General features: G+C 37.7%; 1 protein-coding gene across 4 annotated transcripts in view; it reads left to right on the top strand.

Moving 5' to 3' along the window:
- Positions 1 to 12405, top strand: part of sema6cb (semaphorin 6Cb) — a 155038-nt gene that overhangs the window by 101582 nt on the left and 41051 nt on the right. For all 4 annotated transcript variants that reach the window (XM_084088151.1, XM_084088150.1, XM_084088148.1 and 1 more), the window contains 4 exons: positions 3954 to 4068; positions 4526 to 4583; positions 6423 to 6479; positions 7782 to 7883. In XM_084088151.1, coding sequence (XP_083944277.1) covers positions 3954 to 4068; positions 4526 to 4583; positions 6423 to 6479; positions 7782 to 7883 — 332 coding nt within the window. The remainder of the gene's footprint in view (positions 1 to 3953; positions 4069 to 4525; positions 4584 to 6422; positions 6480 to 7781; positions 7884 to 12405) is intronic.

Below are 12405 nucleotides of genomic sequence, written 5' to 3'. Positions count from 1 at the left end.
ACTGAGCCTTTGGGCCATTGGTGTACAGATAGCTGGGCTAATAGAGCTCTCCAAAAAGAACATCACACAAGTAATGAGACCCATTTATCAACCATTTCCACCTGTGTGTGTGGTTTTACATCCTGAGACTTTGCTTTGTGCTAGAGCCTTTACACACTGTAACCTTTAAACCCATTAGATGAGTGCGACTACGTTCGCACTGTAGCTAAATACGGTTGTCACTCCTCTTCTGAGTGAAAAATCCTGTTCTGTTCACATAAAATTCATTTAGGTGGGTGAAAACTACAATATTCAACTCTAACAACCAGTGTTTTGTTTATTCTTGTTAAGATGATTGTTTGAAACAACATGTTAGGACTGTAATATATGGGTTTCTTGTGGAGCAGAGGGCTGGTGGGAGCAACTACAGTGCAGAGAGACCATATCAAAATATGCAAATGAGTCAAGACAGGTACCTCAATTTCCGTGATTTTCTAGCACAGCAGCTCTGAGGAGCTGTCAGCAAGTGGCCTCACTGCATTAACTAGTTGCTCAGTTTGCTTCTTTTTACATGACACATTTAATGTGTAATTTAATAGCAATTGTCATCTTAATTTTCAGGAGTAAATTTAATTGTTGAATGTAATTGTCATTGCTCAGAAGCGAATTGTAAACCTAGCTGTTATTGCAGTTGGTGCATATGATACCTTTGATAGTCTGTCTCTCTCCCCCATAGCCCTGCAGTCTTGGTGCAAGCCCACACATTACGGGTAAAATAAGTTGCATCTTAACAAGCTTTAACAGAAAATGGCATCTTTGTTGATTACACTGTTTATCACCGTTTATCAAATCCATGCTATATGATTAGAACCACACTGGACTAGTTGTTTCTCATGTCATCCAGTGTGATCATCTTTGATATCTACTTAAAGGGATAGTTCACCCAAAAATGAAAATTTGCTGTTAATTTACACACCCACAGCCAGGCCAGTAACGGAAGATTAATGAAGAACAGTAAAGATGATTTTTTTGCTGAAACCGTGGTCATTGGTAATTCATTTAATGTAAGTCAATGGCCACCATCACTTTGATAGCTATATCAGCCATAACTTGGAAATATTATTTGTATTTATTTTTTTATTTTTGATCTATCGATATGGGCCTCTAATGTTGATAGGACCAGCTTAGTGTTATTCACTGCTATTGCAAGAATAGAAACTTTGGTTATTTGTTCGTCCAGACAGTATGTGAGACTTAAGCCGGGGACACACTTAACGACTAGCTGAAACATTCTAAGGGCCCTATTTTAACGATCTATGTGCATGGTCTAAAGCGCACGGCGCAAGTTCACTAAGGTCGTGTCCGAATCCACTTTTGCTAGTTTAAAAATACGGGAAAAATGGTCGGCACATGGTCTAAAAGGGTTGTCCCTATTCTCATGAGTAATGGGTGTGTTTTGGGATTTACATGCGTTAAACCAATCAGAGTCTCATCTCCCATTCCCTTTAAATGCCAGTTGCGCTCGCGCCATGGCAGATTCGCTGTTTACATGACGGAATTTGATAGTGGAAAGACCGAACGCATCTCCAGAGCGCAAACTGCTCGTGCGCGAGGTAAAAGTGCGCAAGCAGACCATCTACGGGACAAGCCTGATTCCACCATATCTTTGTGTACACAATAATAATCTTTTACTTTGTAATCCTTTTATTTTAAATATTTGGCATGTTTGTGTCGCGTGTGTCCCTGTGTGTTTAATAAGCAGTGTATGCGCGTTGTGGACCCACCTATAGGCGCACATTACTAACGCGCTCATTAAATAACAAAAAAAAATATTGTGCCATTGACTTTAGACCAGGTTTCAGTTGGTCAATGGCGCAATGTATTTCTGTTGCCTCAAAATAGCAACGCGCCAACAATGAGCCAGAACACACCTCGTTTTCAGACCAGAACGCCCATGGGCTTGGCGCTGCATTGCGCCGGGTGTAAGATAGGGCCCTATGACTGGAGCAGATTTTAAACACTGACTGTGAACACCGACTGAACGCAACTGTCTCTGACTTGGCGTGTTTGGGCATGTTCAGTCATAAGTATCAAATTACATTCATAATCTGCCTTACAGTCATTAAATGTGTCCCCGCTTTTAGCAGATTGAAAATATATATTAGACCTGTTAGTAAATACCTTCAATCCCATTCACTGGATGTGTGAATGTTGCCATAAGGCTGGAATACACTACACTCTCCAGATATTTGCTCCAATTTGTAGTTGGGTGGAGTTGTTTGTAGATTTGGGTGCATTTGTAGATGCTAGTTGTTGAAAGTCAGAAACTCAGAGCCAGTCTGCAGAGTTTGGGCAGTTAGAGTTGACAGATTTCTCCCCAAAAAAGTGTAGTGTATGATGTACTGTATCAAACGTATTTGATATTTTGAGGTGATTCTTTTCATTTGTCATGCATCTCCTAGCAAGGAGGCGTATGTTTCGGCGGGTGTTTGTTGTGTTCAGAACAACTTGAAAGTCTGGTAGTGTGTGATCCTCGGTTGATTAGTGTAAGATGCTCAGTTTTTCTTTGTAACTGTTTACAAAGTCTGCAAGCATATGATATGCTTAGCATTTTAAAGTCTAAGTTTAGACCCTATCCTTTAAAATTTAGAACTTCAGTTTGGTTGAATAATCTTAAATTGCTTTGAAGAATGAAGCTGAGAATTTTAGAATATTTATTCTCATGCAGTGATTTTCAGTTGCAGTTTCTTTCTCACATCACTGGTTCATTGGCTCTGGCTCTATGTTGACATGCAGACACTCTGGGTGATCTTTATTGAGGGATGATCCTGCCGAGATCAGATGATGGTGTTTACCCAGTCAGTGTCTTTGAGAAAAGAGTGAAGTTTCTGCTCCAATTTAACCCTTGCATGTTTGTTTACTGCAGCTCCTGAACATCAGAGCGAGATTTGGTTCCTGCTGCGGCCACCTGTGGTCTGCCAAGCTCAGGAGAAACCTTTAACAATAACCAGTTTATAATCGCTGAGTAACTGTAGTAACAGGAATCATTAAAAAGTCCAGATTTTCTTTCCACCCCAAGGTCATGTTTGCCACCCTGTGTCTGCTACTTTGGTGCAGTGCACAGTTTCCAAACAGACCTGCAAATTAAAGGTCCCTGCAGGTCATTGCGGACGAAAATGTTGTGTAACCCAATCGGCCTCTGAAAGTAGAGCATGCCAAAGTGACTTGACTCATCTCTGACAATCTGTGTAAATGAGATTAAGTGTAAATGAGATAAATTAGCAAATTATATTTCTGAGTGTAAAGACACTTTGGATTTAAATAGGCAAATGCTTATGACATTATTGCAATGTTTATTATGTTTCTAGCATGTTAAATGTTTGGCAACAGTTCTTCTAACCCTAACTGATGGAGTGTGTAGCTTTTCATTTCTTAAACAACCATGTAGGAAGAGACGTCATGGTCATATTCCAGGATGACGATGTCAAGATTCATCAGGCTAAAATTGGGAAAGAATGGTTGGCAAGGGAGCATGAAGAATAATTTTCACGCATGAACTGGCAGACCTTTAATTCATTGAAAGTCTTTTGGGTTGTCTATACAAGATCTTGACCAAAAATTGATGCACCTCTTGATGGATATAAATGAATCTTATATATTACACATTATTTATTGATGAATTTAGCTTCTGATGTAAATTTATATTCTTTCAAGGATGTTTTTCCTCAACTTTTTGAGGAGGGGGAGGAATGTGAATATTTCTATTGTTGCTTCTGAAATTTTTGTGAAAAGACTTATTTAAAGACTATACAAGAGGAGTTAATATTGCGTACTGTTAACAAGTAACACTTAATTTGAAAAAGTTGATGTGAAAATAAGAATAATCCTTCATGTGATGCTCTGACACCAAGATGGTAGACTGTGATAATTTCTAGTTGATTTTAACTCCATCTTCTCTCTTCCCTATCTTGAAGACACCTACCTGTACCCCAGTTTCCAGGGGAACATGTCAGATAACGACACCGCCAGACTGGGGCTGGATTTTCAGAGGATGCTGCGGATTAACCACATGGTCTACATTGCTGCAAGGTATGTCGTGTCAGTTCAATCACATGCTCACACTGCACACAACACCACAGCTGCACACACATTTCAAAAGATTCCAGACCTCGGGATCCGTACACACTAGTGCTGTTTCTCCAGACGCCTGCAGCGATAAGACCCACACACTAATGGTAAGGGTCGTGTGATTGGGCCAATCAGTCTCATTCAGACCTAGATTGCAGACAGATGGATGTTCACTCGCTCTCTGACACCTCTTTCACCCCTTCCATTTCATCCCTGTCTGTCTCTCCACCACTCATGCTCTCTCACTCTCGTTTTTACTGTCCTCTGCCCTCTTCAATTCAGCTCGAGGTGTTATTGGCACTGTATTGTTACTTATTGAAAGAAATGGGCAAAATAATCTCAGTTGCTTAAACACTTGATGAGAATATTGGCATTTCTTTATCTCTCTCTGTCTCTCTCTCTCTCTGTGTCTCTGTAGAGATCACGTTTTTGCCATTAACCTCAGCGCTTCAGCGGAGCGTATCGTCCCCCAACAGGTAAGCTCACCTTTTTCTCAACTTTCTGTTTCAGTCATCTCTAATGTTTTTCTTTCTCTTAGATCAGTGATGTGAGTGCGAATATTCACTTTTATTCGTCTTTGGGGAAGGACCATTTAGAAATCCCATTTTTCAAATGAGCAATTCTCTTTATGGTGGCTTTAAAGGACGCATATTCTACACTCTTATGTCTATTTTTCCCTGAGGTCCACTTGAAATGCTAGTCAAGGTCTCTTACACAAAAAACAGCCATAATTTAGTTTTGCACGACCATTTTCCACCTTCAGCGTGACACTTGGAATTAAATAGGCTGTTTATGCTACTGTACATTCTGTAGGGATCTTTGTGCTAATGACCTTTATTATGATTGGCTTAGCTCATTGCATTGGGAAATGAGTTACAACATTTACTGAAAAACCTCTTTACAGGCCTATATTGGTTCACAAAACAACCTGTACTGAAATGTGTAGCACACTGCTGTAGACTGTTGGCACTTTCAACAAATATGCGACTTTTTGTGCTTCGTGTTTTTTCCCCCCCGATTTATGATATAACAAAATTCAGCTAGCATAGCTAGCTAGTTTTAAATGCATCAAATGTCTGTATACCCCAGTTAAAATTGGTATTTTGGTAATTATCCCACTTCACTTCCTGTCTACTCTACTATCCTATCTTAAAAGAGACAAAAACGCCAAAAATGTTTTTTTTTAAGTTGTTATTTTGGCCTGCCCTACGTTATAGCTCTTGACCTTCTCGACTGTATCAGGCAATTATAAATTATACAATATCATAATTTGGATCGTAGAATTACTAATTGTACAAATTTGCTAATTAATTGCTACCAAAACAAAATATTTAAATGTCCCACAACTCTGTCATCAGTTTGTTTATTTAATATTTATTTCTAAAACGAAAATACAAAATCTGGTTTTAAACTGTATTTAGATGTCCCATTTACAAAATTTTCATAATAGTGAATCACAGGCCTTATTTTAATAGAAAATAAAATCAGTCATATACTATTTAGCATGACCTCCTGAGGTTCGTGATCTACTTTTCTCAAAGTTAAGCATCTTCTTTCACTTAGTTTTTTTTAAAGTAAAGAACAAAATCCTATTTTTATTGAAAGTATGCATCTTAAGGCGTTTAATAATCTATTTTTGTACCATATTTAAGGTAAGTGGCTGTTTTTTTCCCTAGAAACACCCATTTTTGCTGTTACACAGGCTGAGGAGGCAGTTTTGAGTTCTGAATGTTATTTAGTTAGACTTGTTATTTTGCTATTTTAAATGGCAAAGGAAATCCTGTTTTTCCATCATACGTTGTTATTACTCACAGCAGTCATATCAAATGTAATAATGTTGATGAAGCAGTCTGCTTATGGATAGATCGCTCACTCTTTCTCTTTTCTTTTTTTGTCCTTTGGGTCTCGCTGACAATATTATCTTAACTGTTGAGAGTAAGATGTCACTGCAGCAAATAGTTATGTTAGTGAGAGTGTTGTTTTTAGCTTGTCATGGTGTGTGTGTGTGGGTGTTGATTGCCTGCTGTTCCTGATGGGTGGGCAGACATGTGGCGGCCCAGTAAATCTCTGAAATACAGCCTGACCTAATGACACGAGAAAGCACCCACACACACACACACACTCACTCAAATTGTTAACAACCTGAGGGATCTCTCTTTTCCTTCTTATTGCTCAAGTCCTGCTTGTCTCTCTCTCTTTCCTCCTTTTTATGTTTATTATGTGTGATGTTTATTGAAGTAAATGAGATTTTCCAATTGCAGCTGTTGTGAATGGCAATGAGCCTGTTATTGTTTGTTTGTTTGTTTGTGTGGCAGAAACTGACATGGAAGACAAAGGATGTGGAGAAATGCACAGTCAGGGGGAAAAACAGCGTGAGTACACAACTCTTTTATTTCTCCTTCTCTTTCTCCATGTAATTGTGTGATAGAAGTCAGCAACTGTTGCATTTAGTGGTTATTAGTCGGGCATAGACAGACCTTCATCTAAACGGCAGGTCTGGTCCACAGTGCAGCTTATTCTGAAAAAGAACAGGAAGAACATAGATGGCAAGAGAACATCTGACTGACATAGTTTTGTGCTGATTTGAGGCGGATTTTTCTGAAATAGATCCTACAGTAATAGACTGGTGAGAGAGAAAAAAAGAGCCCAGTCTTTTTGAATGGTTCTGCAGTAAATATCAGAAAAATATGTACAGATTTTTTCTGGTCAGAATTTCTGCCTATCCAAAATTTAGTATTATTTTGATGACATAACTGAAAACAAATCAAAATATACAGACCTATACAAAAAACAATTACATAAAATACTTTGGATGTTTATCAATACTGATAATATTTTTTTATAATTTTACATTTTATCTTAAGAGATTTTTTAAAATGGATCTGTATTGAATGATTTAAAATATTTAATAGGGCATGCATTCTAATTTACTCTATTTTTACTTCTAGATCATCTTAGTTTTAATCTAACTAATTTGTAATCTAATCTACATTCCAAACTGTTAAATGTATTTTTAGCAAATCTTAAAATATAAAATGTTCATACTGTACATTATAATGTTATTATGCCTAAGTTCACTCACTTGAAACATTTTAAATGATTTATTAGATTTTAGTGTTTTATTTTCAATTTATTTGGAGAAAATTGTATAGAATTTTACTATAGACCATTTATCAATTATCATGCACAACATGAAAATAATTATCCTCCAGATTTTTAATATAATACTTCCCTAAAAAAAAAGTGCCCTTATCCCTCAAATTTGTAAAGCCAGTCAATCAGTTTAGAGTTTGCCAGATCGAGAAGACACTTGCCAGTTTTGTGATCAGTATGCATCAGATGGTCAGTAAATGGTCTGAAGCTAAGACTAAGTGGTTCTCCACAGGTGGCTGTATATGTGAAGATATGTAAACACACACAGGTTTAATAATGTCATTGTTGGTTGAAGACAGAGTTGCAGTGAGCGAGTCAGATCCTGGAGCTCAGCATAGGGATTATGGTAATTTGTGTGTGGAAGTGGAGGAAAAAGGGAGGCAGTAATGATGCTCGCTGTAAGCTTCAGGATGAGTCAATCTCTCTGTGTGTGTGTGTGTGTGTGTGTGTGTGTGTGCGTGTGTGTAATTCAGGAGTTATATATATAGTGTGAGTAAAAGCCAGTGTCTTGTCTTTCACAGGATGAGTGTTACAACTACATCAAAGTGCTGGTGCCACGTAACGATGAAACTCTCTTTGCATGTGGAACCAATGCGTTCAACCCCACCTGTCGCAACTACAAGGTATGATGAGTCTATTTCTGTCACACACACACACACACACACACACACACACACACACACACACAGTTATTTCCTCCTACAGATGCGTATTCTGAAGCTTCCCTTTAAAGAATCAAAATTGACAGTCTACATACATCTACTTAAATTTGTCAGCATTAAAATTAATTTGAATATTAGGCCTGTTCAAAAACGTATATATCCTGCTCTTTCTCAGAAATGAATTCATATCTTGTCACACCTGTTTACAACCTGATTTTTTTTTTCTGTGATAGAGGTCTGCGTTCTCCCATCAACACTGTCTGTTGGCTAAACGAAACAATTTCTGCAGTTGCAATGAGCAATGTTAGCACATTTTAGTCATGTTAACTGGGTTTCCATCCACTTATTTTTGGGAAAATCCAATAATGCTGGACGGAAGCATCAATAAATAAAATCAGGCAAATAAAATTATTAAAATGCACGTAAAAAATTGTGGTGGATAAATGTTTTATTTGGTGTGCACGTAAACTATGATAGAAACACATTTACTGAATAAATTCCTAGATGTGTCAAATGTCGTGACTAATTTGCATAGATGATTGGCTGCTATTATTTCGCTCAGTTATTTGACTAGTATTATTTATTTGGTAAGAAGACGTGCACATAAACTACAATAGAAATGTATTTACTGATGGGCGTCAAAAATGTCATGTGACTTTGCTTCAAGTAAGGTGACTGAATAATACACTCAGATGATTGGCTGCTATTGCTGCCAAAACCATCTGACATGAAAACCAGAAATGTATTACATTTAATAAGAGCCATATAGTGAATACAACGTTTTAATTTCTAGTTTACGTAGTAGGCAATCATCAATGTTTCCTGAAGGCAACGTTTTTGTTCTTTTGAATTCATGGGAAATGCCGTTTTATTTGCCAGTTATTTTTTGTGATTTTCCATGTTTTCTTTTTTTCATGACACCCTGCTTAAAAGACAACTTGAAATCAAAATGATCCTTTTTACTTTCTTATTAAATGCTTGGTGTTTTGCTACTTAAAAAATATTTTATTCAGTCCCTGCAAAAAACTGCAACAAATCACTAGTTTAGTGATGTGGAATCAGGCCTGTCCTGTGATTGATGGTTTTCCATCAACATTAGCAGATCTGTTCCTGAGCGGTGTGTGTGCATGTGTGTTTTTGTTTGCCAGAGAGCATGTAAATCTGACTAAACGCTGGAGGAGGCCAGCAGGGAGTCAGCAAAACTCATGGATGAGGCTCTGCTCTCAACTTTTCCATTTGAGGCTCTTTGGAGATCTTGATTTATGCACCTTGCCCTGAAGGCATCTTCCTTCCATATTCCTCTCTTTCCTCTTCCTCTCTGCTTCTCTCTCAGTCTGTCTCCATTTTCTCATGCTCACAGTCTCGTTTTTCTGCATCTCACCGAGGAGAGGGATGTTCTGTTAGAGCCCTGGAGAGGGACAATATGTCATGTCTTGCAAATCATGTCGCTCAGTTCCTCTGCCTTGTCTCCTCACGCATTCCTTCACTCTCAACTCACAGCTCGAGCTGTGGAGAACTTTCTGGAAAACTGTGCAAGGAGAGGTTAAGGAGAGATTGTTATAGTTAGATGATTGTTATAATATATACTTTTGAGACTTTTGGAAAAGTTCAGTTTACCATTTTCTCACTATTACACTTTCCCATATTGTTACATGCAGATTACCTTTGCTGTCATCTGTTGCTCGTTTAATGTTTTAAAACACTAATAATTGTATTATTATTATTATTATTATTATTATTATTATTATTATTATTATTATTATTAAAGAGGTCTTATTATGCTTATTATGAGGTCTTATTACATTTTCAACCTTCTTTATTGTGTAATGTTGTTTGAGCATGAAAAGGGACTGAAAAGTCCACTTCATCAGTAGGTATTCTCTATATCAGTAAGCACTGTTTCTGAACCCCCTGAAACGCCTTGATTGTAGTCTTGAGTTTTCTTCCGGGAACGTACGTCACAATCTTCCTCATTTAAATAATTTGTGCCCAAGGCATGCACAAAAAAGCGGTGAGCAGGGTGCCAATTGCTTATGGCAAGGTATGGCTGCTGCCATACCAATGGACTACTTGCACAACTACTTCCGCGTTCTACTTAGTACATATCGGGAGTTTCCGGTTGGAGCGTTCAGCGCACCTACATACATGAGAATGCAGATTCGTCTACGTTTTATGGATGCCAATTGATTAAAACAATGAATAATGATCTCTGTATTAATTATCTTGAGCCTGCTGAAATGTTCTTATAAATATATTTTCTTTCCAATTTTGCATTCTGAATAATAAATAGGCTAAATATCTTTATCCACTAACCTGCAGCAGTCCTATATGCTTGTGTTTTTCTCTTATATTTTATACCTGTTGAGTTTACATTTTCAAATGAATTTGACTAATAAAAAGGATTGCTTGTGTACATTGGTGCTTTATTCCAGTCTTTTAAAATAGTGAATGAATGAATGCTCGCGAGGTTCCTTTAACGATGTTAAATAGGCTATAGGCTATTTAATTAATCTTAAACAGTAACACACACAGCGTAGAGGAGAGTGACAGTCAACTACTTTGAATATTAATTAAGCATTTTGGGCATAAACATGTTTATAGTAAAAAGATTGACATTGAAAAATGACACAGAATGTTTCAAATATTTAATCCAAATAAATAAATGTTCGTGGTTCGTACTGATGTTATTCGTACTGATGTTCTCATACAGTTCAGCGTCGCGGTCACTAGTTTAGATGAGCACTGACACTCTGTGATGAAATAATGGCGCATTTATAACAGCCGCAGCTTTCTCAGATCGGCTTGGTTTGGATTAAAACTTCATGTTCCGATGAGTTTGGAAAATTCTGCACACACTAAACATCAGAGTATCCCTTCTCCTGTCAATAAAAATTTCCAGATTTTTAAATCTTATTGCAGACACTCATTTTGCGTTTGTTCAACTCATTGACCACAGTACATTGAAAGTAAACATTACCGGAAATAAGTGAGATGTACTATTTCACAACCTGTAAGTATGACTAATTATTTATGTATATATTTTCTACCGGGTGTTCAAAATGCGTCGTTTTGTGTTTTACATTGTGTAGGTCTCCGGCTAACCGGCCAACTCATGTTATTACTGTCTTACTGAAATACTTCTGCTAAGCAGCTGTGGGACACTATTACCTAAAACTGTGTCTATTAATGCAGATTGTCTGCCGTTCTTACTACTTTGAGTAAAAATAAAGGATGGAGCAAGATTTGTTTTACAAACGTTTGTTACATCAGTCATTCACGTTAGTGCTCGTCTAATGTATGCGCTGTTATTGATACAGTTCCCACATGTGCACTGCAATAAATTGGAAATATACACCTCGGTTTGTTTATGGACATACACTTGTTAATGCTGATGGTGAGGAATTACAGTTTCAACATCTCATAATGTACCTCAAAATGAGTAATGTATCACTGAGAAATCGATTTGAGTCGATCCAAAATCTTTTGAGAAAGATTAGTGATGCATTGCTGAATCGTTTACAATTTAGTGCATGTTTCAAGTCGTCCTTGCGAATGGAGGTTCGGGTTGAATTACTAGTTCTTCCAATGTTCCAAAACAAACAGACACGCTTTCCCTGGACAGAAGTGTACAGATGGTCAAACTTTGACAGAACCCATCCAGTGCTACTCCTGCTTTAATTCCCCTCTATTCTTCTCTATCCCTATGAGCTACATGACAGTGTAAGTAGTGGTGAGCTTCAGCAGGTTCAGTAGGTGTTAATCCGATGGGGATGACACACAATGTGACCCTGAATACCAGAATGCCCACAGGACCCTTTCAGCCGCATTGCTAAATGTGTTTGTGTATGTGTGTAATCCAGCCGTCTTTGTGAGGACATCTCTAGCCCTGCAGGTTGAATATCTTTGTGGATTTGTACACATGTATGTGTGCATCACCCAAACCATGCAATTAGCACGCTGTTTTTTTCTTCTGTGAACACCACAGGTCGGAAGCTTCTGCTCTGCATCTGGCTAACAAGAGAAGCTGGCACACTGTTCACACCTACAGTTCCCAAAGAGGAACAAAACAAAACAACCATGGAACACACACCACCCGCAAACATTTATACAACACCGAATTCAAGCTTCCAAAAGTCAACAGCAAAAACAGCTTTCAAAACATGCACTAAATTGTAAACGAATCACCAATGCAGCACTAATCTTTCTCGATTCAAATGATCAGAATTTACAATATTAAACAACAATATTTAAGGGGTTGGATCATTTATTTCCCCTCGTGTCATGCCAAACCTGTATGAGTTTCTCTCTGCATAACAAAAAATATGTTTCGAAAAGTTAGTTTTTGCCCATACATTGAAAGCCAATATGGTCCAAAACAACAATGATTTGAATGGATGTTTTTCAAACTATGTTTGTGCTGTGTTTGAAGTGTTCTTCATTTGCTCAGTGTGTGTAAGAGGTCTTTTTTTCTCTCTCTCTCTCT

Source organism: Abramis brama, assembly GCF_963993115.1.
Source record: "Abramis brama genome assembly, chromosome: 17".
Classification (NCBI taxonomy): Eukaryota; Metazoa; Chordata; class Actinopteri; order Cypriniformes; family Leuciscidae; genus Abramis; species Abramis brama.
Note: the sequence above shows the minus strand (reverse complement) of the source record. Positions and strands in the feature narration are given on the sequence as shown.